This window comes from Chlamydotis macqueenii, chromosome 6 (genome assembly GCF_036417535.1).
Source record: "Chlamydotis macqueenii isolate bChlMac1 chromosome 6, bChlMac1.mat, whole genome shotgun sequence".
In the NCBI taxonomy this organism is placed as follows: domain Eukaryota; kingdom Metazoa; phylum Chordata; class Aves; order Otidiformes; family Otididae; genus Chlamydotis; species Chlamydotis macqueenii.
This window is the reverse complement of record NC_141561.1, coordinates 39,426,624-39,450,188: the sequence shown is the minus strand read 5'-3', so window position 1 is coordinate 39,450,188 and position 23,565 is coordinate 39,426,624. Positions and strand designations below refer to the sequence as shown.

General features: G+C 55.2%; 3 protein-coding genes across 5 annotated transcripts; 1 reads left to right on the top strand and 2 right to left on the bottom strand.

Annotated features, from left to right (window-relative positions):
- Nucleotides 1-1,590: 1,590 nt before the first annotated feature.
- On the bottom strand, nucleotides 1,591-4,695 carry LOC104484456 (putative methyltransferase DDB_G0268948). The gene is made up of 7 exons (XM_086750982.1): nucleotides 4,559-4,695; nucleotides 4,116-4,237; nucleotides 3,686-3,846; nucleotides 3,317-3,530; nucleotides 2,966-3,066; nucleotides 2,230-2,367; nucleotides 1,591-1,931 (listed from the first exon to the last, which is right to left on the bottom strand). The coding sequence occupies exons 2-7, from the start codon at nucleotides 4,224-4,226 to the stop codon at nucleotides 1,841-1,843; spliced, it is 816 nt and encodes a 271-aa protein (XP_086607108.1). The 5' UTR covers nucleotides 4,227-4,237; nucleotides 4,559-4,695; the 3' UTR covers nucleotides 1,591-1,840.
- Nucleotides 1,591-10,742, bottom strand: LOC147600253 (putative methyltransferase DDB_G0268948). 3 transcript variants are annotated; one of them, XM_086750984.1, is made up of 9 exons: nucleotides 10,245-10,357; nucleotides 9,782-9,903; nucleotides 9,356-9,516; nucleotides 8,986-9,199; nucleotides 8,624-8,724; nucleotides 8,248-8,385; nucleotides 7,810-7,949; nucleotides 7,618-7,761; nucleotides 1,591-1,646 (listed from the first exon to the last, which is right to left on the bottom strand). In XM_086750984.1, exons 2-7 carry the CDS (start codon nucleotides 9,890-9,892, stop codon nucleotides 7,859-7,861), a joined length of 816 nt encoding a protein of 271 aa, XP_086607110.1. In that variant the 5' UTR covers nucleotides 9,893-9,903; nucleotides 10,245-10,357; the 3' UTR covers nucleotides 1,591-1,646; nucleotides 7,618-7,761; nucleotides 7,810-7,858. The 3 variants fall into 3 exon arrangements, with proteins under 3 accessions (XP_086607110.1, XP_086607112.1, XP_086607109.1); XM_086750986.1 differs by lacking the exon at nucleotides 10,245-10,357 and adding an exon at nucleotides 10,604-10,742 and having other exon boundaries at nucleotides 7,618-7,949; XM_086750983.1 differs by having other exon boundaries at nucleotides 7,618-7,949.
- A 246-nt stretch (nucleotides 10,743-10,988) lies between these two features.
- On the top strand, nucleotides 10,989-23,196 carry MREG (melanoregulin). The gene is made up of 5 exons (XM_086750981.1): nucleotides 10,989-11,260; nucleotides 13,957-14,116; nucleotides 19,853-19,943; nucleotides 21,368-21,531; nucleotides 22,008-23,196. Exons 1-5 carry the CDS (start codon nucleotides 10,989-10,991, stop codon nucleotides 22,140-22,142), a joined length of 822 nt encoding a protein of 273 aa, XP_086607107.1. The 3' UTR covers nucleotides 22,143-23,196.
- The last annotated feature ends 369 nt before the right edge of the window (nucleotides 23,197-23,565 follow it).

The following is a 23,565-nucleotide window of genomic DNA, read 5'->3' as shown; positions in this document are numbered from 1 at the left end:
CAAAAAAGTGCCCCTAAAAAGCCAGCTTTAAAACTAAAAACACTGGGTGATGTGCGGGAGCCCTGCCCATGGCCCAGTGGTGCCAGGACAGGGGACATCAGGTGGCCTTGGCTTGGCAGCAGTCACCAGACCTGTCCCTGCCAGCCCAGAGTGTCCATGCTGCTGAAGGGCTGCTGGCCGCGCTACGCAGCCCAGAACCCTTCACCGCCTCTCGGGAGTGCGATCTGCAGCAGCCGCCGCGATGTCAGGCTGATTTGTGCTGCTCCGCATGCCTGACGCTGCCAACCCCACACCTGAGCGCGTTGGTGATGCAATCCCCGGTGTCACGTCATGGCCGGTCACCCGCTGCATCATGCTGGGGCGTTCTGCTGACACTGGGGAGGGAGGGGCTGTTAATTGCAAAGGCACTTAGCGAGCAGATTTAAACAAGCTGTTTTGAAGTTAGAGTGAGGAAAAAACCCAAACAAGCCCCTTTTTCCCCAACGCCTTTGTGCTGGTGCTGTAGGGACATGGGCTGTCCTTTCCCTGGGGACATCTCCCTGCCCAGCGCATCAGCCTCCCAGTAGCACCCAGCTCCTTCACCTGGTGCGGTCCTGGGCAGGGAGAGACCTTCAGGAAATGAGAAGCCGCCAGCCCCGTCCTCACCCAGCAAGGGAGGCGCTTAGGGGTGCCGCTCACCCAACCACAACCCGCACCCGGTGCAGCCTCTTCGCTGGTCACCTGCAGCAGTTGGCTTTCCTCCCAGTCGCTGGCTTCCTGTGACCCCACCACCCTCCTGGGAGCCACCAAGCGGGGTGCTCCCCACTCTGGGCAAGCTGAGCCTGCATTCAGTGATCCCCAGTGGAGAGATGCCCCGGGTTGAGCACCTCTGCCAGGTCAAGGAGGTCGCCATGGCAGGACCATACCCACAAACCCCAGCTGAAGCATCTCCAGCCCCTGTAAATGCAGAGGCGTCACTCCTGTCTCCTTTACTAACGCACCCAGTATTAACAGAGCGAGGGGCAGCCTTCTTGCCAGGGGCAGGAGTTACAGGAAAGGGAAAGGTCCCTGTGGAAGCTGCACCTGGCCTTAAAATCTCTGGAAAGCAAACAGGAGGGGACCTGTGCTGGGCTCCGCCCGGCTTTGAACCCTTTTGCCTGCATCTGCCCCTCCCTGAAACGCAGCCTCCAAGCTTGCCTTTGCACCGTGAGTGAGCGATAACGGGCTGGGAAGTCCGGGAGCACAGAGCCCCACTGCCCCATGGCAGCAATCCCACCGTGCTGGGGGCAGGGAGTCTTGCAGGGGTGGAAGCAGCGGCGCTGGGACAGCACTGGGCAAAGCTGGGACAGATGAGCTGGTGCTTGGGCTGGTGCAGCAGCAGGGACAGGGCCACGAGGTGGGCAAGAACATCCCCCTTCTAGCTTGCCCTTCAAAGACGGCACGCAGCTGCTGGCTTAGCCTGGCCCAGGAAGGGGGCAAATGCCCCTTTCCACCTAAAGCCCCTTGAAACACAAGGCCACCCAGGGCCTAGGAGAGCCATGTCCATCAAATGCAGTTATCCCCACCGCAGCAGGTGCTCCACAGCCTCTCCTGAAAACAGGAACCACAAGCAGCGTTTTCTCAGCTCTTTTATTAGCATTATTAATTGTGTAGGGAATGCAGCAAGCCTCTCAGCTGATACTGTGATTCTCATGAGGGCACAGCGCGGGGTAGACTGGGGGACCAACGTGGACAGGAACCCAAAAGCAGATATAAACCCATGTCTGCTTTCCACGGAAAATCAAAATCGTAATCACCAAAATCAGCATCCATCTTCCCAATCTTCCCCTTCCAGCACCAGATCAGGAGAAGAGTTTTCCTCTCACTTCCCCTTGCAGCCCAGCACGCAGACGTGCCGCACCCAGAACTCCACTGGGGTTTCAGCAGAAGACACTCCCATCGTCTCCAGCATCCTGAAACGAGAAGCAGACGAAGGGTCTCGCTCTGCCCAGCCAGCTCCCACCCACAGGGGGTAACATCCACACACAGCGAGAGCTCTCTTCCACTCAGAGTGCCCAGCTCTTGATGGCAGATGCCTCCAACACTTGCAGAGGGGTTGGTCTGCTCAACGGAGAAATCAGCAGGCACGGGGATGCCTCCAAGGGAACGTGTCACTTCCAGCTTTGAAGGGGTCACCACAACCTCACTCTTCATCCACAGTCTAAGAGGGGACTCTCAGGTGCTGCCTGTTTTCCCAAGGGTTTGTCTTACCTCTTCTCAGTCTCTTGGAGAAGGGTTTTGGCAGCTTCAGGGTCATTCTTCTTAAAGGTCTGATATGGAGAGACAGACTCCAGGTAACCAACCACACCGGCAACAGTCATGGGAATTTGGTCAAAGATATTGGTGATTCTAGAAGGGAGACAAGGAGAAAGGAGCATTGGGCAGTTCAATCTCAATGGCGGTGGAACAAGGACAACAGCAGATTGAGGTGGTGGTGGTGAATGAAACACCTGATGTTGTCAAAGGTTTAAGAGATGGAAACATTATCTGACTGGGGTATTTGGTGGTTGGGACACCTCTAAAACACCACTGCCAACGCGTCCTTTTTGCCTGTGGAGCCAGCCTCTGCCCCATGCCTTGGTGGGGAGGCAGCCACCGGCACTCTGCAGGTCTGCGGCAGGTTATTTGTCTCCCTCCACCCATTACATGACCTGCCCAGAAGCCTCAAATTATCAGAAGCCACTAACTAAAAAATCTAACCCAATTCTGCCTGAAGCAAGAAGGGTCCTTACAGCCTTTAGACCAGGCTTGCTGGGCCAGGACAGAGCTGCGTTAAATCTGACGGGACTGGACACACAGCCACACGTCTCTGCCACGATGCAAACCAGCTCCGGCAAACCCAGCTCCCTCGTGTCCTCACTGGGCCCGTGGCAGAGCAGCCCCGCGCAGGAGCTGGAGATGCCGCCTTTATCCACTCCTGGTGCTGCACCGAGGGGTTTCTGCTCACCTCTTCTTGTCTGGGAACGGCAAGGCCTCGAAGATCTCTTTGTAGTCTTCCAAGACGTGTTTCACTCGACTGTGGGAGTATTTCAAAAGCACGTCCCAGGACTGTAAAGACAGCAGATTAAAAAACAAACACACTCCTTGAAGCTCTCCGTTTCCACTAAACTTTGCTTGGCCCTAGATCTCATGAACTCGTACAAGTAGGGTTTTTTGTTTAATACTTTTCTTTTTTAATCCTGCAAAAGGACTCCTGCAGTCGCAGCCCTCACGCTTTCGTCTCTGCATCCCAGTACTGCACATTCCTGCTGCCCAGAGCACCAGAGGAAGCCCCAACGTTGATCTTCCGTCACCTCACCTCTTTGAAGACTTTGGTCAGCTTTTCGGAGCAGTTCCCGTAGCGCGGACTCATGTCCATGGTGTAGGTGCAGAGGACCACGCACCCACCCGGCTTAAGCACCCGGTTTGCTTCTCTCATGAACTTCTCGATATCAAACCAGTGCGCGGCCGTAAAGGAAGCCAGGAGGTCCACCGAGGCGTCCCCGAACGGCAACTCCTCCGCAGGGCACACGCTGGAGGGGAAAAGAAAAAAAGGCAGGGTGAAATACGGGAATTACTGGGGAGGACGCAAAGCCAGTGGGGCTGTTTTGGAGTCGATGATGACCGTTTGGGATGCAAGACCATGGCTACTGGATTTTGCCTTTGGCCGAGCTGCCCCGACGCTCACAGGTAGGAGACGTTGGGCGGGGAGGTGGCATCCCGGGCCTCCTGGATCTGCGCTTCGCTGATGTCCGTTCCCACCACCTTCTTGAAGTGCTCCGCGAGGAAGCGGGTGCCTTGGCCGGACCCGCAGCCCACATCCACCACCAGCTCCGGGGAGGTTGCGTTCTGTGGGGAGGAGCAGATGCGTCTCAGCGGGCACCCACCCCATTTTGGTGCTTTTACCCCAATTCCTTCTCCCACCGTCCACACAGGAATGGCCCCGCAAAGGCTCTTCTGCACCCACACCTTGCCTTGAGCCCGACCCGTTTGTTCTTCCCCGTGGCACCGAGCGGGGTGACGCTCCCAGCAGGGTCGACACTCGCCGCTCCTGCCCCCCAAGGGCCCCTCCGGACCCCCAATTCCCCCCCCGCCCCCGCCCCGGCCGTACCCCTCACCTTTTCCCGCAGGTAGCCCAGGATGGTTTGCTGCAGCTCCTGGCCCGGCGCGAAGCGGTATTTCTGGTAGACGGCGGCGTGCCCTCGCCCCTCGAACATCTGGGCGGCCATGGCCGGGGGACCTGGCAGCGGGGAGGAGGCGGCCGGCCCGGCCCTGTCAGCGCGGGGCCCGGCTCCTCCCTCGCCCGCCAGCGCCACCGCCGAGGCCTCCGGCTGCCGGCCGGGACTTTGCCCCCGAGGGAGCCCAGGCCCGATGGCGCCGAGCCCCTCCGCCGCGTTCTGACCCGCAAGGCCCCCCCCGCCTCCTCCCGAGCGCGGGGAGCCGGCACCGCGGGCAGGGTAAGGGCGGCCCGGCCGTGCAAAGTCCCCCCCCCGTCCCGGCCGCCGCCATGGCAGCAGCTCCCGCAGGTCCCCCGCTGCCGGTTCCCCCGGCTGCCACCGACCTCGCTCCGCTCCGCACCGGGAGGCTCTGGGTGGCGGCCGCCCGCTCTCGCTGTCCCCGGAGGCCCCGCTCCGGCGCCGCCTCCAGCGCCGCTGCGGTGCGGGGGGAGCGCGGGGCCGGGGCGGGGCTGTGGCGGCTCCGCCTTTGGACCCCGGCACGCAGCATCAGACGCCGCCCGTTGAATCGGTTGAACCGTTCAGTAAGATCCCGCAGGCTTTGTGGAACAGCACAGCGCGTTGCGGTCTCCCGCACGTTGTCCCCCCAAGCTACGGGCCCTTCAGGCTTAAACTGCCCCGCTGGGTCCCGAACCGGCTGCCCTGCAAACCCCAACTCCGTGCAGAGAAGGAGAACGCACGGTCCCACATCACTCCGCACCTGCTCCCTTACAGCCTGGCCCCCTCCCCGCCTCTGCAGAACGCGGGGGAAACCGGCTGCCAGAGCTCGGCTGAGCCCTCTCCTCACCCATGGCCAGGAGCTGATCTGTTATCCTGAATTATTTTTTCAGTGGAATGACCTGACAGCCAAGGGAAACAGCGCTGCCTCGGGAAAACAAAACATGTGGCGTCATCTCAGCCACAGGCTTTGATATTCCTGAAGATTTCCTGTCCTCCCCTCCCTCCTTCGGGGGCCGGTGGGGAAGAGCCGCTCCGTTTTATCCAGAATACAAATGTCACTCTCGGAGCCGGCCTGGCTCTGGGATTGTGTTCCCGCCGTCCCCAGCAATAACCTTCGGGCAGGAAAATCTCCCGTGACTTCACTCGCAGGACTCTGAACCGGCTCCCTTTCCCGCAGCTACAAAACCCACATTACGCAACTCGGAAATGCCTTCCCATTAATTACCTCCAATGGGAGAATTACCACCAGTTTCGCTGGCCTGGTGGCAGGGAACCTGGATGGGGCTGGCACTGTGCTCCTTCCTTCCCGACAGCCTTGGAGCTCGGGGGACGTGTATTTAGGTGATAACTGTGCTGAGGAGTAAAACAAATCTGTGACCAGCAGGCTCTTGCTCACCAGGAACACATAAACACGGTGCCAACCTCTCCACCCCGGAGTCCCTCCCCACCACGAAGGCAGCGGTGACAGGAAAATGCAACGGGAGCCCAGCACCCGAGGGGGAACGGGCGAAGCGCTCAGGGCACGCTGCTCCCCGGAGCATCGCTTCTGGCTCTGTCACCCATGTGATTGACCCTGTGAAGAAGCCGGTGACATTTGTGTTGCCTTGTGAAGAAAATTATTTGCTTTGAAGACCCCAGGAAGGCTTCGGCTCTCGGGAGACTTTCCCCTCTTTATTTGTTCGCCGACAGAAAAAGAAACAAGATTTATTATCACAATGAGGAATAAAGGCATCGGAAAATACTTGGTATTTCTAACAAGGCTCTTTTTAAACCTAGAGGGCTCAGACTTTAAATTGATGAAGATGTTTTTGATGGCAGCCGGCACGTCAGCCGGTTATTCTCGTGCTCAAGCAGACAAAAGGTTGGAGAAGAACTAAAGGCCAGCAGGGGCAAGCTCAAGGTCAGAGCAGGAAGTCTGTGGAGACAGAGCGCCCTTGACTTTGAAATCCTGCCTGCTCTGTTAGCTCATCCTGCCGTAAATGTTTCCTTAGGGATGATGGATGCACAGCGCGTGGGGGAGCTGAAAGCCCTGGCTAGGAGCAAAGCCCCAGCGCTGGGATCTTCCGGAAGCAATAACAAACAAGTCCCTCTCCCGTAATTTCACCTTTCAATTAAGGAAGATGGGAAGACTGATTGTGCAGGGGGCGATGAATGAAATGAAATTAAGAAGTTGTGTGAGAATCCGTGGTGTAGCACACAGAGACCTCCCGTTCCCCACGCAGGGACCCGAGGCTCCTCCGTGCTTCCTGGCTCCTCCGATGTCTTGATTTGCTGAGCAAAGCGGCACCACCAGCTTCTCATTGCCTGCAATTCATTGGTAACCGTAGGGACACCCATCGCTCGTTTCCCGATGGCCTTCAACTCACCTCAGACTGCTGGGCTCCAGTGCGGGGAACCTCCCGAGGGCTGGATTCGGGTGCCACCGAGCCGAGCGCGTTCCTTTGGGGCGTTTTGCAGCGCTGATACAAAACGGCCGTGCCTCATCCAGCGCAGAGCTTCACTTTCCAGGGCGCTCAGGCATCCAAGGGGCCGTACGTTCACAGATGAGGAATTAACAAGGCCTGGACTTAAAAAGAGAGAGAGAAATGTGAGTCCAAGTTGATTTTATTTCACCTTCCCTTGTGAAAGGCACGAGGCTATGGCAGATTACATGGTTAGATCTGCTGGGATAAGCCAAAAATTGCATCATGGCAGGAAGCTGCTGGACTAAAAATGAAACGACTCTTTGGGACGCGTGTGGCCAACCAAACTTGGAGCGATCGCTTTGGGTCTGATGCTTGATGGTCTGCTCTGAAATGCAATCACATCTCTGGTGATTAACTGAGATCCATCTTAATTTGGTGATTAAGCTTTTTGCTCCTTCCTCGCGGTCTGAGCCAGGCAGTGCAATAGGAACACTCATTGTAAGAGAGGGAGAAATAAAGGGGAAGGGAGCGATCATTGAGGCTCTTCCCTCGTCCTCCAAAAACCTCTACGCCGGCAGACAGCCAAGTCCTGCACCCCCTGCCGATCTGCCATTGCAATTCCCAGGTTTGCAGCCCTGCATCCCAAAAGCCAAGCCAGAACAAGCCTGGAAGCACAGTGGTGCAGAGGATTGGAAAGGCGGATTTTTGGTTTCTGCCTGTGCCATGATGGCCAGCGGTGGCCTGTTTCAGTCAGGAGAGGAGGGTCAGGCCCGCTACACCCCCAGAACCCTTCAGCGCCTTTTGGGACGCGTGATCTGCAGCAGCCGCCTCAACGCTCGGCTGGTTTGTGCTGCTCCGCGTGCCTCGCGCTGCCGACAGCAGCAGGCCACCCAGGGCCTAGGAGAGCCATGTCCATCAAACGCAGTTATCCCCACCAAGCAGGTGCTCCACAGCCTCTCTTGAAAACAGGAACCACAAGCAGCGTTTTCTCAGCTTTTTTTTTTATTAGAATTATTAATTGTGTAGGGAATGCAGCACACAGTCTCCGCTGGTACTGTGATTCTCATTGAGGGCGCTGCACCAGGCAGACCAGGGGACCGACATAGACAGGAACAGGGCAGGCATAAACCCATGTCTGCTTTCCACAGAAAATCAAAACTGTAATCACCAAAATCAGCATCCATCTTCCTGAGGAATAAGGGGGAGTTACAAGTGGCGTACTGGGACACAACCCCCTCTTTCCTTCCCTTCCAGCACCAGATCAGGAGAAGGGTTTTCCTCTCACTTCCCCTTGCAGCCCAGCACGCAGACGTGCCGCACCCAGAACTCCACTGGGGTTTCAGCAGAAGACACTCCCATCGTCTCCAGCATCCTGAAACGAGAAGCAGACGAAGGGTCTCGCTCTGCCCAGCCAGCTCCCACCTGTGGGGGGCAAAGTCCACACCCAGAAAGAGCTCTCTTCCACACAAAGCACCCAGCTCTCGATGGCAGATGCCTCCAACACTCGCACAGGGGTTGGTCTGCTCAACGGAGAAATCAGCAGGCACGGGGATGCCTCCAAGGGAACGTGTCACTTCCAGCTTTGAAGGGGTCACCACAACCTCACTCTTCATCCACAGTCTAAGAAGGGACTCTCAGGTGCTGCCTGTTTTACCGAGGGTTTGTCTTACCTCTTCTCAGTCTCCTGGAGAAGGGATTTTGCAGCTTCGGGTTCGTCCTTCTTAAAGGCTTGGAATGAAGAAACAGACTCCAGGTAACCAACCACACCGGCAACAGTCATGGGAATTTGGTCAAAGATATCGGTGATTCTAGAAGGGAGACGGGGAAGAAAGGAGCATTGGGCAGACAATCCAACGGGACTGGACACGCAGCCACACGTCTCTGCCACGATGCAAAGACATTTGCTGAAACCTGGCAGCTACCTGCTCCAGCAAACCCTTGTGTCCCTCGTGTCCTCGCTGGGCCCGTGGCAGAGCAGCCCCGCGCAGGAGCTGGAGACGCCGCCTTTATCCACTCCTGGTGCTGCACCGAGGGGTTTCTGCTCACCTCTTCTTGTCTGGGAACGGCAAGGCCTCGAAGATCTCTTTGTAGTCTTCCAAGACGTGTTTCACTCTACCATGTGAGTATTTGGAAAACAGGTCCCAGGACTGTAAAGACAGCAGATTAAAAAAAATAAACACACAACCACTTGAAGCTCTCCGTTTCCACTAAACTTTGCTTGGCCCTAGATCTCATGAACTCATACACGTAGGGTTTTTTTTTTGTTTAATACTTTTTTTTTTTTTAATCCTGCAAAAGGACTCCTGCAGTCGCAGCCCTCACGCTTTCCTCTCTGCATCCCAGTACTGCACATTCCTGCTGCCCAGAGCACCAGAGGAAGCCCCAACGTTGATCTTCCGTCACCTCACCTCTTTGAAGACTTTGGTCAGCTTTTCGGAGCAGTTCCCGTAGCGCGGACTCATGTCCATGGTGTAGGTGCAGAGGACCACGCACCCACCCGGCTTAAGCACCCGGTTTGCTTCTCTCATGAACTTCTCGATATCAAACCAGTGCGCGGCCGTAAAGGAAGCCAGGAGGTCCACCGAGGCATCCCCGAACGGCAGCTCCTCTGCAGGGCACACGCTGGCGGGGAAAAGGAAAAAAAGGCAGGGAGAAATATGGGAATTACCATGGAGGACGCAAAGCCAGTGGGGCTGTTTTGGAGTCGATGATGACCGTTTGGGATGCAAGACCATGGCTACTGGATTTTGCCTTTGGCCGAGCTGCCCCGACGCTCACAGGTAGGAGACGTTGGGCGGGGAGGTGGCATCCCGGGCCTCCTGGATCTGCGCTTCGCTGATGTCCGTTCCCACCACCTTCTTGAAGTGCTCCGCGAGGAAGCGGGTGCCTTGGCCGGACCCGCAGCCCACATCCACCACCAGCTCCGGGGAGGTTGCGTTCTGTGGGGAGGAGCAGACGCGTCTCAGCGGGCACCCACCCCATTTTGGTGCTTTTACCCCAATTCCTTCCCCCACCATCCACACAGGAATGGCCCCGCGAAGGCTCTTCTGCGCCCACACCTTGCCTTGAGCCCGACCCGTTTGTTCTTCCCCGTGGCACCAAGCGGGGTGACGCTCCCAGCAGGGTCAACGCTCACCCATCCTGCCCCCCAAGGGCCCCTCCTGACCCCCAATTCCCCCCCCTCGCCCCAGCCGTACCCCTCACCTTTTCCCGCAGGTAGCCCAGGATGGTTTGCTGCAGCTCCTGGCCCGGCGCGAAGCGGTATTTCTGGTAGACGGCGGCGTGCCCTCGCCCCTCGAACATCTGGGCGGCCATGGCCGGGGGACCTGGCAGCGGGGAGGAGGCGGCCGGCCCGGCCCTGTCAGCGCGGGGCCCGGCTCCTCCCTCGCCCGCCAGCGCCACCGCCGAGGCCTCCGGCTGCCGGCCGGGACTTTGCCCCCGAGGGAGCCCAGGCCCGATGGCGCCGAGCCCCTCCGCCGCGTTCTGCCCCGCAAGGCCCCCCCCGCCTCCTCCCGAGCGCGGGGAGTCGGCACCGCGGGCGGGGTGAGCCCGGCCCGGCCGTGCAAAGTCCCCCCGCGCCGGGGCCTCCCGCCCGCTCCGCCCCGGCCGCCGCCATGGCAGCGGCTCCCGCAGGTCCCCCGCTGCCGCCCCCCCCGCTGACACCGACCTCGCTCCGCTCCGCACCGGGAGGCTCTGGGTGGCGGCCGCCCGCTCTCGCTGTCCCCGGAGGCCCCGCTCCGGCGCCGCCTCCAGCGCCGCTGCGGTGCGGGGGGAGCGCGGGGCCGGGGCGGGGCTGTGGCGGCTCCGAGCCCCCCGCCCTGCGGGGCCTGCGGCCGAGCGAGCCCCCACCGCTCCGCAGAGCGCCGAGCAGCCGCCCCGCCGGGGCCGGGCCGAGCCCCTGCCCCGGCCTGGGCCGGGGATTCACCCCCTGCGCTCGCCGCCGCCGCAGCCCCGCTCCCCTGCGCTCCCTCCTCTACCCAGCGCCCGCCATTCCAGGCCTTGGCCCAGCCGCGCTTATTTCCAAACCTGGCTCTGGGATTGTGTTCCCGCTGTCCCTTGCAATAACCTTCGGAGGAAAAATCTTCCCTGAGTTCACTCGGAGAACTCTGAACCGGCTCCCTTTCCCGCAGCTACAAAACCCGTGTTACACAACTCAGAAACGCCTTCCCATTAATTACCCCTGCTTCTCCAATGAATTCCCATTTCCTTTCTCCACGACCGTATCTTTACCCCAGCCACCAGAACTCTGGCCCCTTTGCTTTGCTACCTGGACTACTTCAAAAATAATAATGGGTTTTCTCTTTTCCCTAACGAGGTGCTATTTCTCCCTCCTTCCAGCCTCCTTCTCTGCACTGAGCTCAGTTCCCACTCGCATCCAGGTTATCCCGGGCTGAAACGGGCGTCAAGGAGGATGCGGGACGGTGCGGGAAAGAATAGGAGGGTGCTGGAGGTCTTGGCCTTGACTGAACCCGCCCAGAGCCGCCGTGGGAACTCTGAGAGGAGGCGTGGGAGGTGCGGATCCTGGTCCTGCCCCTCTCCGGCCGGAGGAGGGGCTGAAGCCGGCCCGCCCAACCCGGCTTCCCCGGCGGCTCGGATGGGGCTGGGAGCCTGGCTGCGCTCGCTGGGCCGGTGCTGCGGCTGCTGTGGAGGGGAGGTGACACCCGAAAAAGAGCCCTTGCTCAGGTAAGACTCCCCCTCTCGACCCCTTCCTAACCCCCCCAAGCTCTCTTGGAGGGATGGAGCTGAGGCCCCCCCCCCCCGCCTTTCGCAGGAGGAGGGATGCTCCCACTCGAGATGGCAGATCCAGGGCCATGCGTGAGCCCCTCTTCACCCCCACACTCCATCCAGGTCCCAGGCTGGCTGTCCCAGCACGTCAAGCCAAGTCCCGTTTTCCCCAAAAACAGCTCCCACTGATTTTACCGCCGCTGCCATCCGTGAGGAGTTGGCCATCCCTTGTGAGAGCTGCACGAGGCTCCAAAGGGATTTTTCTCCCGGCGGTAACGAGCTGCTTTCAGTTCTCTTTTTGCCTGAGCTGCCTTGCCGTGCATGGCTTGCCTGCTTGTGGCGTGATGCGCGCCGGGCTGCTGGGGTTTTTTACGGTTAAGTTTTAGCAAGCGGCATCTCTTCAGTGTTTCCGCTGGGTCCCTCGCCACAGGAACCGTTCAGTTTTTGTCTTTCTACGGTGAGATTTCAACAGAAGAGGCCAAGGGTCCCCGCATCGCTACGCAGGGGGTCAGGTCCCTCCGTCGGGCAGCTCGGTGCTGCGCAGAGCTCCGTTCCCGGGCTGGCGATGCTGGAAAGGAGACGCCACGGCACTGCTGGAGCTGGCTTTACGTGAAAACAGCACGCATGCTGATTTCTAGAGAGCAGATTTTTCTCTCCCATTGTCGGTCGCATCTGTCTTGTGCACAGAGCTGAGAGGCTGGGAGGGATTTTTGTGCAAAAAGATGAAAACCCAAGGGACAGGGCAGGGACCGTGCTCTCCTTGTGTCATTGGTGGGACAGAAGCATTTCAAGCAGGAGGGTGGGAGGCACCCATGGTGGCCTACGTAGCCGTTGGGTAATAGCAGAGCCAGCAACAGGGCTTGAAACGTCCTGATTTTCCTACCTAAATAATAACCAGATAATCCCGAGCATGGGGCCTCCAGCCCAGGAAATTGGCATTAACCTACCCAGAGCCGAGCACATGTGCGGAGAGGCTCCGTCCCGCTGCCTCGCCCGGCTGGGGCGGCTCTGCCTCGCCCGGCACCTTTCTTTAGTAACACGCCTTCCGACAGCGATCCAATTAATGCCGGCTGTAAGTAGGGAAAGGCTGTATAAATAAATGCCAGGTGTTCCAAAGGCACCTGCTACTGTACAAGCGTGCCAGCCTAATTAATCTAACAGCCTAATGGCTGCCTTGTCCCTCTTTGGGAGTTTTAGTTTTTGAGAGCTGGCATTGCCACCGAAACGTTGACTTTATGACTTTTCACCGTATTTTTCCCCAAGCAGAGCGGCTGCGGCCTCATAAACCCAACACGTCAAAGAACGAAGCGGTGAGAAGGAGGTGATATGTCTATAATTAGGTGTGTACATTACCTGAGCGTACACAAGGCTGGCTGGAACCCGTGACGAGGTGCCCAGCGCTGTGCATGGACGTGGGAACGGAGCACGGATGCAGGCAAATCTGTTGATGAAGCATTAGCACACTCACCATGTTCTGGAAAAAGTCCCACAGAGACTCCTGTAACCTGCAAAGCAGGCTGCTGTTCGCGTGCTCTGTTTTTTTTCCTCCTATTTCTTCATTTTAAATGTTGCTTGGAAGTGCAGTGCGCTCTGGGAGTGCTTGCTGTCGGCAGAGCTCTCCGTGCTGGTGTGGATTTGCTGGAAACAGAGATGCGCTGGGAAGTGCCTTGCAAGCTGCGAGGGAGCAGCTTGTGAAAGCTAAGGCGCGTTAGTGTTATTTGCCAAATACCGTTTTTTAGAGTCAAATGATAAGTCTCTGAGTGGGAAGAAGCCCGTTGAAGGCAGGATGGGTTATGCCATCCACACCCTCCAAGTTAACGTTTGTTTGCTTGTCTTTAATGAGAGATTGTAAGAGATTATCTTTTCCCTTATTACCTGTTGCTCAGGTTTTCAGTGTGTTGAAAGTCTAATTACCTTTCCTGCAAGAATGCTGATGTGCATGATTATTTTTTGTGTTTTATCTATGCGCTGGAGCTCCTGCTGGCATCTTTTCTATGGCTTGGCATCACGGCTGAAGTGCTTGGGGTGTTGTCTGAGGTTTCACTGGTCGGGTTCCTTGCGAACGGAATGGGGTTTGGGTAGCAAACAGAATAAACAGTGGGTTGTTGGAACAAGAAGTGAGCAGGGATTGCCACGGGATGGCTGCTGAGACTGTTGGGTAAGGCTGCAAATATTTTTCCGTTTGTGTTGTGTCCGGACATCTTGATTAGAAGGACGCAGGACCATGTCCTTTCGGGTTTTGAGTGTCTCCAAGGATGGAGACTCCACAACCTCTCTGGGCAACCTATGCCAGTGTTCACCCACTCTTCTTCTTAAACAGAATTTCCTGTATTTCAGTGTGTGTCCTGTCACGAGCCACCACTGAGAAGGGTCTGGCTCCATCTCCTTTGCTCCATCCCGTGAGGGACTTACGCACATGGATGAGATGTCCCCAAGCCATCTCTTCCTCAGGATAACAAGTCCCAGCTCCTTCAGTACAGCTGGCGCGTGTTTTGTCCAAGATCCCTCTCCTCCTCTTCCTCCCCTCACCCAGGCAGGACCCTGGGCTGTGAGAGGAGATGCCGCAGCAACGGGCACGTTACCCCGGGAAGGTGAGAGAAGGCAGCGTGACGCTGTGGTATCTAACTCTGCCTCTCCTCTCTCCCTCTCTCCAGTAACAACAACCCCTACGCCTCCTTTGGAGCCACGCTGGCGCGGGACGAAGAGCAGAACCTGTGGAGCACCCCACACGACGTGACCCACACGGAGGCGGACGACGACCGGGTGCTGTACAACATGATTGTGGTCAGGAACCAGCTGGACAAGGACTCGGAGGTGAGGCGGTGCCGTTCCTCGCGCTTGGTGTCACTGCCGACCTAGGCTGGGTGTTTTCATTGGGTGCTTTGGCAGTGCCTTCATTTAAGCACCCATTCAGCTGCTATAAAGACCCCAAAGTCCCCCAGCGTGGCTCACGTAGGCTTCAGGCCCTCCCATCTGCTCCGTCACCATCCAGATTTTACCCTGTATCTGCTGCGGATGCATTCCGTAGTCATCTCATCCCTGGAGAGCTTGGGGATGTCTCCAGCGGCTGAGCCAGGAGAGCCGCCCTGAGCTGGGATGCACGATGCCCAGCAAGAACCTCTACCACCACCCACAAACGTGTACTGGTAGCACTGGGATCCCCAGTTCAATTTCTTAGCTTCACAGGTTGCTTTTTTTGTCCGATATTCCCCTGCTTTGGCCTTTCCATCATCAGACTGGCGTTAGCCCGGCCTGCAGCGGTGTTCGCCTGGCGACGGCAGCGCCTGGAGCTGAGCTGCCGCTCCAGTGACGCGTCACCTTAAATACTCCTCTGATGGGTCAGACGGCAATTATTGAGCAGCAGAGAACTGGCACAGCTCTTAGCGCAGAAGGGAAAAATCATCACCGTTACATAAAGGCTGTTTTGCAGCCCCAATTTCCTTCACTAAAGCACTTCAGCGCAAAGGAGATTTCAGTGGCCTGATTAGGAGCAGGCTGCAGCAAATAGCGACATGTTTTCCTCTCTCTCATTGCTCTTAAGACTTCAGAATGTTTGCAGGAAAGCCTGGAGGCTTCACATCTAATTTCAGCATGATCCTTCTTCATCCAAGAGACGGCAAGACCGTAACTCTTCCTCCTGTGACCGTCCCCTGAAACCAAAAGCTAGCCGAGCTTCCATGAGAAGCTCTCTTAGAGAAGACAGGGAGCTTCATCCAGCCCAAACTGGCTGAAGGAAACAAGGACAACTCCGTTCAGTAGGCTGCTTTGTAAGGACGGGCTGCTACGAGGATGTCTCCCCGGGCAGAGGAACGTTGCGTGTCAGCCTTGCTTGGGTTGCGGAGGAGAGCATCGGTTATGGGTGAGCAGGAGAGCGCTTTGTGCAGCACAATTAATAAAAAAGCCTAAGGAGAACAACATCAGGGCGACTTTGAAGAAAGCCAACGCACGATACGCTCGATTTGAATTGTGGCACGGTGCCCTTTGCAGCTGGTGATTGCCGACCTCTCTTTTCACAGTGAGGGAAACTGAGTCACGAGAGATAAACCCAGTGAGCTGTTGCCGTTTCCAGCTGCAGCTCTTTCTGGCTGGCAGGACAGGGAGGGACTTGGCCAGCAAAGCCAACATTCCTGCCCTGGGTGCCAAAATCTCTCCTTACTCCAGCAAGCATTTTAAAACTAGGCCAGATTGCGTTGCCCTCCCCTCCTTCGGCACTGAGAGAGAGGAAAAAAAAAGCCTAACTGAAAAACAGCACTGGGCTGCAGAAGCCATAATCTGCTTTGGGAGCTGCTCTGCTCCCGACGTCCCCGGGGAGAGCGCGCGGATGCTGCAGGGCAGGGGACAGAGGAACCGTTTCTTGCTTAGCTTTACGACGCCGTAGGTCCTCTTTTCCCTCTTGTTTAAAATCAGGCTGAAAGAAGCACTACTCCCTGTATTTCTGCTTCTTCACTGAACAAAGAAATTCTGCCCTGCTGTGCACTTACTGTGTGCTTTGCTGTTTCCCCCAATTTATCTTCGTGATTTCCTAGCACAGGACTTCAGCAGGATCCAGATACCAAAGGGCAGGCCGCTCTACGTCATCCATGCTTAATCTGTATGGCACCACCTCGGTGTCGAACCAGTACCGTGTTTTTCTTAATCTGGTTAACCCACTTGTGCTTTCCTGGGTATTTTCTTTTTTTTTTTTTTTAAGAAGAAAATACCCAGAAGGAGCGGTGGGTCAGGCGTTCCTGAGTGCACCCTGTAGCTCAATCAATTTTCTGCGTATTAGATCATTCGTGGTGCTATCACAGTGTTGGTGTCCTCTCTCAGGGTCAGTTCTTGGTCCTGCCGTGGGTTGGACCCACACCGATCCGTGCGGAGCCATTTCTTCTCCCTGGCCCCTCCCGACAGGCCCGGTCTGGGAAATTTGACAGTTCCAGCCCAAACTTGGTGTAACCGTAGCTTGTGAAAGGATGGGAGGGCTGCTCCGCCCTGCTCCTCGCTGAACCAGGGCAGCAAGCTCTTCAGAGCAAGCGGCGGGACATCCCAGGTGCGCCCTGCTTCACGCCCACTTGATCATCCTGCTCAATGCTGCGTGCTGGGAGTGACGGCTCACGGGGCCACCGGCCACGGTGGAGCCGGCTGGAGCACCCAGCGGTTGCCAAACCCACTTTGCGATAGGTGCATGAGGCAAGACTCGATGGAGCCGCCTAAAATCGTAAGGATTGAGCAACTGGGAGCTTCCCATTTCTCTCTGCTTGAGCTGAAGGGCCGGCTTAAGGGGGCTGGTAAAGCTGATGCAGCTTTTGGAGATCAAAGCTGTTGTCAAAGCTTTTGAAGGCTGGGGTCAACGTCTGAAATATGGAAAAAATGGGGTCTTTTCCTCCTCCTGCCCTGCAGCATCATGAAACCTGCTGTGGCGTAAAGTAAAACCCCCAAATCTGGAGGTGAATTGAGGATCTCTGGGAAAACAGGATGTTATTTAAGGTGCTGTAGAGATAGAGGCCGAGTCACCGTTCCAGCGTGTACGTGGCTAGCAGGGCTGCGCTGGCATGATCCTCCTGGCAAGCCCATTAACCAGCTGCCAAAACCTATTTTTCTCCTTCCTCCTGCTCTCCAACCGGATTATTCTTTTTTAAAACGCGTTACAGAGGAGGTCGGTATTGCAACACGCTGGCGCTGGGGCACGGAGAGGTGATGGGATTTGCCCAGGGTTGGGGATGCTGGTCCGGGAGCCCAGAACCGTCCCACTTAATACATACAAAAAATTATTTATGAACTCCTCCTCTAAAAACTGAACCCAGCTTAAGCTTATTCTAAGCTGAGATGTCGGTCAATGGTTCCATGTATGAGCGTGGATCTAAAGTTTGTATTTGCTCAACTAATTAGGAAAGTTTCAGACAATGGGGGACAAGAAGTTGGACAGTGCTTGCCTGTTCTCTTGGCACATTTCTTTCCAGAGCTCTGACTTACGTATCAGCCTGGCTTATCTTTCACACCCAGCATTTCCTCACTTCAATTTGGCATTTCCAGATTTGGCAGGGAAGTTTTCCAGGTAAATGTTTGAAGGACTGAGTGCTCAGGGGAGAGAGACGGCAGGGTTTACTTGCTGCTCCCCAGATATTCTTGACTCAGGCACTCAGGCTTTCTTAAGCCCCCCCTGGTATATTTTGTGCTCTGCTATGCAGGTTTAAAAGATCAACACTGCAAAAAAGGGTCAGGACCAGGGCACAAGTCCCTTTGAGAGCTCAGCCCGTCCTCACCCTGATCATCTCGAGTTTCTTTTCAATGACTGCCACCACCTGCAGCATCCTCCTCCCAGTGTTCTCTACAGAAACGTAAATACATTCAGCCCCACACCCAGGCAAAAGAAGTCCTGCCAAAAAAAAGGGGTACGCCCAGGCATCACTGTTAAGCATCATTTTCTGGACCAAAGCTGCTTGTTTGCACACCCCCCAAATTCTTCATCAGCAAGAGTACTCTGGGAGTAAATACACAACTGCATTCACTTCCGTAACGCAACTCAGAAACTGCGACGTACGAGAAAGCCATAACCTAGATTCCCTTAAAATAAAAATAGACAAGGGAAACCGCACTGCTGTTAATCCAGAGAAAATTGGGAGCAGCTTCCCTGCGTGCTGGCTGTTGAGCTTAGCGGGGAGTCTGCCTGGTGACCACGGGAGGTAAATCCCTGCAGCCCTGAAAGCTGCTGCCAGCAAGGCAAGTTTTGGGGAGGGGAGCATCATTCCCACCCCTCCGGCTCGCTGATTCAGCAGTGTGAAGGAATCCTGGAATCACAGCGGCCGTGCTGATCGATCATGTGCATTAAAACACTTGTTTATCTCTGCAGGAGGGCAGAGACGCGCCCCTTATTTCCCCACCAGCATGCCCAGACTGGTTTATTCTCTGTTCTCCTTATACCACGAGCAGGTTGGGATGTTTCTGAGGGATCCCTGCCAGCAGGGACCAAGGCACCGCGCAGCCTTCATTCTCCTTCTTTAACACTTACAATTCTTTTCTTTTGCACTGAGAGGAGCTCAATTCCTAGCTGTGAGCCAGAAACACAAAGGTAAAACCGAAGGGGATTTTGCTCTCTGGGAGGATGAGCGGCGCGGAGCGAGTGGCTGCAGACAGAGCCGTGTTTCTCCTGCTCTCCTGACCTGAATCCACCGCTGTCTCGACACCGCCGGCTGTTTCTTTCAACGCGTAATCTTCAACGCGGGTTCCCGCAGCTCTCGCCGAACAACAAGAAAACAGGCTCGGCGTTTAATTCTCTAAGGCCGTGGTGTGGCAGCAACATTCAGGAAAGAAAAAAACACTTAAGAAATCCCAAATCAACTCTTGAAGGCATCAGGTATCAGAAAACCAGTGGGTATCATTTAACCCCCTTGAGCCCAGCGTGTCACGTAGGAAAATCCCAGGGAGCCAGCGCAGGTTGACACCTCTTTATTCTACAAGAGTCCATCTATGTCAGCTGTTGCTGAGAAATGAGCTTAATTAAGGTTGTCAGCGCAGGGAAATTAGCCGAGTGATGTTACGACCCGCGGTGTGGATGCTTCGTTTTCAGTGCGTGCATTGATTAAACTTAGCTGGGAAAATGCTCCTGGTTTTCCTGCAGAATACACGCATTTCCACAGGATGCGTTTGATTGTGCCGGTGTAAATATAATAAATAACCCCAAACCTTCCCCTGTAGACAGTGTCCCATGATGCAGATAAAAAGCTTGAGGTCAAGTGCAAGGAGTTAAGCTGCAGGGTTAAACGAGGGATTAACTGCCAGTCACTGATGGGTCAAATGACTCCGGCTCAGCCCTCAACCATCGCGTGCATCCCTCATACCCCAGCCTTTAAGAGCAGTCTGTTTTTTTCTTGTTTCCCAGTACTTTTGAAACCTGCCTGCTCCAGTTAAACGCCAGTTGGGCTAAGCAGTTCCACAGCATGCATGGCCAGACTGAGAGCAGTACCTTTTTTCCAAACTTTTCATTTCCCATCAGATGTAAGAAGACGCGCCGTGGCAGTTGAACTGCAAGGGTATGGAAATAAGGTGTTGCAATAGTTCGCAGAGGGTAATTATTGCTATGTGGTTGTGCTTTCCCACGCCGTTAAAGGCCAAATTAAGTATTCTCACAACCTCAGGTTTTGATACGAGCAGGGGTGTCAAGGTTGGGGGTGAAGGGCTTGAAGTCTCTCAAATGATCAACATTTGGAAGTTCATGTTCTCCTCCAGCCTAGGACAGTGTTATAATTTCCAGCGCGGAGCTGGAATTACATTCTCCGTCAGACCGAGACCGCTTTGGTCATCAGCAACGCCGAAGCTAAATTCTGTAATCCCATGTCAAGGTAACTGGAACCCTGTTTATGTACAGAGATGCTGTACCAAACGTCAAGCTAAAATATTCCATGCTGGTCGCTGTCATTTCTTCCAGGGGCAGTGGCAGCCTGGCCATCGACCTTCGCACCGATCCCTCAGTTCAACTCTGGCTCCGTTTCTAAAAGCTGAAATTCCTAGAAAAGCAGCAGAGACCTCCCCGCATGCAAATGATCGAGCATCTCTTATCCCTTTGCTTTGCAGGAATGGCAGAAGCTCAACTATGATATCTATACCTTACGGCAGACCCGAAAAGAAGTGAGGAGCAGGTGGAAACACATTTTGGAGGATTTAGGTAAGCCAGAGGACAAAAAGATGTCATTTCTCTTGTAATGAATGAGAGGTCCCATGATGGTTGAGGGTGGGAACAGCTTCACAAAGCCAGGCTGGTGGAGGAAAATAAACCAAGGCCGCTGAGCCATGCCAGCAGGTAGCCCACATGGCAGCTGAGAGCCTGTGGGAGACTCCCCAGAGCTCAGGGATGGCTGGGAGGAGATGGGGCCACTGTGTCTGCAGGCACGTCAAAAAGCCCCCGAGCCACGACCAGTGGGAGAACCCTTCAAGCCCATAATAGCACACACAATCATCCATTTCAAGCTTCCTTGTGGAAACTTAGCAGGGATACTTGGGAGTCCACCCTGGTTTTTTTCCTTAAACAAGATAAGCAGAGAGAAATGAATATTCCTTTCCGATTTGAAACACAGATACATCTGTGTTCCCAGCATGACACTGGGGCCAAGAAGATGTGCCAGCAGCTCGTGACTTGCGTCAGGCTCTGGAGGTGGTTGGCAGCTAATGGGAGGAGGATGTGCGAGCGGAGTGGATTTATTGGGGTGTTCAAGGATGTTATCACTGGGAGGATTATAAATTCATAACTAGGTATCAGCATTCATCTTCACCCAGGTGCTCACGCAGCCTGTACAGACCAAGCACGGGAGGGATCACTTCACACCCTTCCATCTGTTACAGTGCATTGACAAAGCCTCTCCCACATCTCCCCCACCTCCGCAGTGCCTCCGGAGCTGCTTTGCAAAGGGTGGGGAAGCTCGAGGCCAGGGATTATTTGGTCTTAGCGAAGCTAGACATGCAGTCAGATGTGAAACACGCTGTCTTTTATTATCTAGACTTGTGCTTTAATCATAAGACCACCACTCTTTCCCCATAAGCATTTTCAGGTGACACATCACCACCAGCTCCCTGGAGCTGAAAAAAGTGTTAATGGGAGCCATGACATTTAAAGACCCCTGCATTCATTTTCCTCCCCCTTTCCTTCCCTGGATGCCCTTCCTGCTGACTGCTCCAGGATCAATTATCCATGCATCCATTACTGCTGCAGATTTTTATCACTCTTACCTCCCAACAACATACAGGTGTAGTTGCTGGGGTGCTCAAGAAGCCCCACCAGCTCTGGTAGCATTGGGAACACACAAGAGCTGAATCAACACCTTGGGTGTGGATGTTGATACACCTTCTCTAGAAAACCAGCAACAAACTTGCTCTGAATGGGTTAATGTGGGGTTTTTTTTCCCACCAGCAAGCTCATACCTGCCCCAAATGCAGACACAGAGCATGCCTCAAGGAAACACTGGTTTATTTGAGCAAGTAGGGACCGCGGCAGCCCAAGGTGAAGGGGGAATAAGGAACCTTGCAGGAGCCTAGAGGACTTGGAGAAGACCCTGCCCACATGTTTAACTCGTTTCTGTAACACATCTTTCCCAGGTTTCCAGAAGGAAGCGGACTCCCTCTTGTCGGTGACCAAGCTCAGCATCATCAGCGACTCTCAGAACATGGGCAAAGCCCGGGACATCCTGTTAAAGCTCTCAGAAGAAACAAACATCTTCCCGACCAGCTGGGAGCTTTCAGAGCGCTACCTCTTTGTGGTGGTGAGTAGCTCCGAGCATGCCTTCCTCCCCACGGCCCCCATCTCTGCAGGTGAGTTCAGACGAAGGGGAGCGGGCAGGTAAACTGCACCAGAGAACGTTCAAATACATGGTGGCATCTGGGGCATCCCCATCAGATGTTGCACTTGTACCTTGGCTGGTCAGCTTCTTTGGAAATGTCAGCGCTGTAGAATCATAGAATGGTTTGGGTTGGAAGGGACCTTCAAAGCCCACCCAGTCCAACCCCCCTGCAAGGAGCAGGGACATCTCCAACCAGATCAGGTTGCTCTAGTAGCACCATGAATTTACCCCTCCGAGTTCCTTTAGCCCTGTGCAACTGGGTGCTCTCGCAGCCCGATAACGAAGCGGGAACAGATTAGACCTAATGCCTTGCTCAGCCCGAAAGTGGCTGTGGAGAGAGGACCTTGACCAGGCCCAAAGCAGTGCGTAGTGACCGTAAAACCCCGTTGCTTTGGCAGGATCGGCTCATAGCTCTGGACGCTGCGGATGAGTTCTTCAAGATGGCCAGCGTGGTGTATCCCAAGAGACCCAGCGGGGAAAGAGTGGATGATAGCCAGAAGACCCCGCAGTGCATCTCCGTCACAATGCCCTAAGGAACGTGCCTCGCTGGCGCAAGACGGACAGCAGGTTTCCTTCCCTCCAGGACCGGGCTCGTCTGCTGAGGGGTTAGCACAAGCAGTGCCACTCCTGGTTTTCCTGCAGAGAAGCAAGCGGGCCAGCCGGAGCAGAACGGGGAGGTCAGCGAGCTGTGCCCCACCGGGAGGGCACAGGAAGGCGGACGCTGGCCCCGATGTGCTCCCAAGCAGAAGGGAGCAAGAACTTCCGTAGTGTAGCTCCGGTGGGAGACCACTAGCAAAGTAGCGTATGCGACAGGCACGGGGGGAACCCGCTGTGGAGGGCGTTGCTACCGGTAGCTGCAAAAGTTGCGGTGCCTCTAGTTACAAGCACTGTGAGGAAATCCACATTTCCACCTTCTGCTGGTACCTGCCGCTGTCTCCTCCCTCAACCCTGCTAGCCAGGAGGAAAAATACCTCAGTCATCTCCAACTCCATGACATTTTTCTGTGCATCGGTCCTCTTCTTCATCCCCAGCCCGTGGCAGCCCTGCTGGGCAGGTCCCAGGGGATTTGGCAAAGAGGCAGGAGCAGCGCGCAGCCGGGAGAGGAGTTAGCGCCGGGCGACAAAGCCTTGGAGCAGCGTCGCGGTCGGGTGCCGTGTCCCCTTGTCATTAGTGGTTTGGAGGGAGATTTTAGGAAGGCGCCAAGGTCAGACCTGCTGAGGACGTGGCTCCTGTAATATCCTCAGATTGGTTGGCCAACATCTTAATTAATTTCTGAAAGTTTTGGTCTTAATTGAGTAAAGAAACTGCCCACTATAAAGCTGCATGTACTGTCAGCATGTTCTGTCCCTGCTGTTAACGAAGATTTTTAACGAACGCCCTTGATATCTTGGGGTTTGGTCTGGTAATGAGCAATAATTTTAAAACACTGGATTTTTATCTTTTAAAAACAAGTAGAAGTTCTTCCCTGATTAACATGTGCTGCTAATTGGCCAGTTGAAAATGCTGGCTACACAGGACCTCCCAAAATAGCAAAGCTGAGCTTTTATTTGTTTGTACCTACAGTGTTGGAAATAAAATCTATATTTATTAATTCTTTCTGTTCATCAAGTCTTCCTGGGAAACATTTTTGTCAGCTCAGGACATCAGTGAAAACTCTCTGTTGGATTTGGAGTTAGATGCCCAGTTCCCTTTGAATTTTTTATCTTTTTTTTTTTATTTTTAGGAGAATCTGAGCTGCGCTTTGAAACACCTCCCATGTTTTTATAGAAAATAAACTTCAGTGCGTGCCAACTGCGGCGTTTGATTTGAACAAACCGTTGCAGAACGGAGAGATGCGGTGGTCTGAGGCACACCGTGCCAAAGTACGGGACGCCTCCCAAAAGTCAGCCCAAGCGGGGAGGAATAACTGGGCGGGGGGACTTGTGCGTCAGGTTACGTACCCATCGCAACTGAACA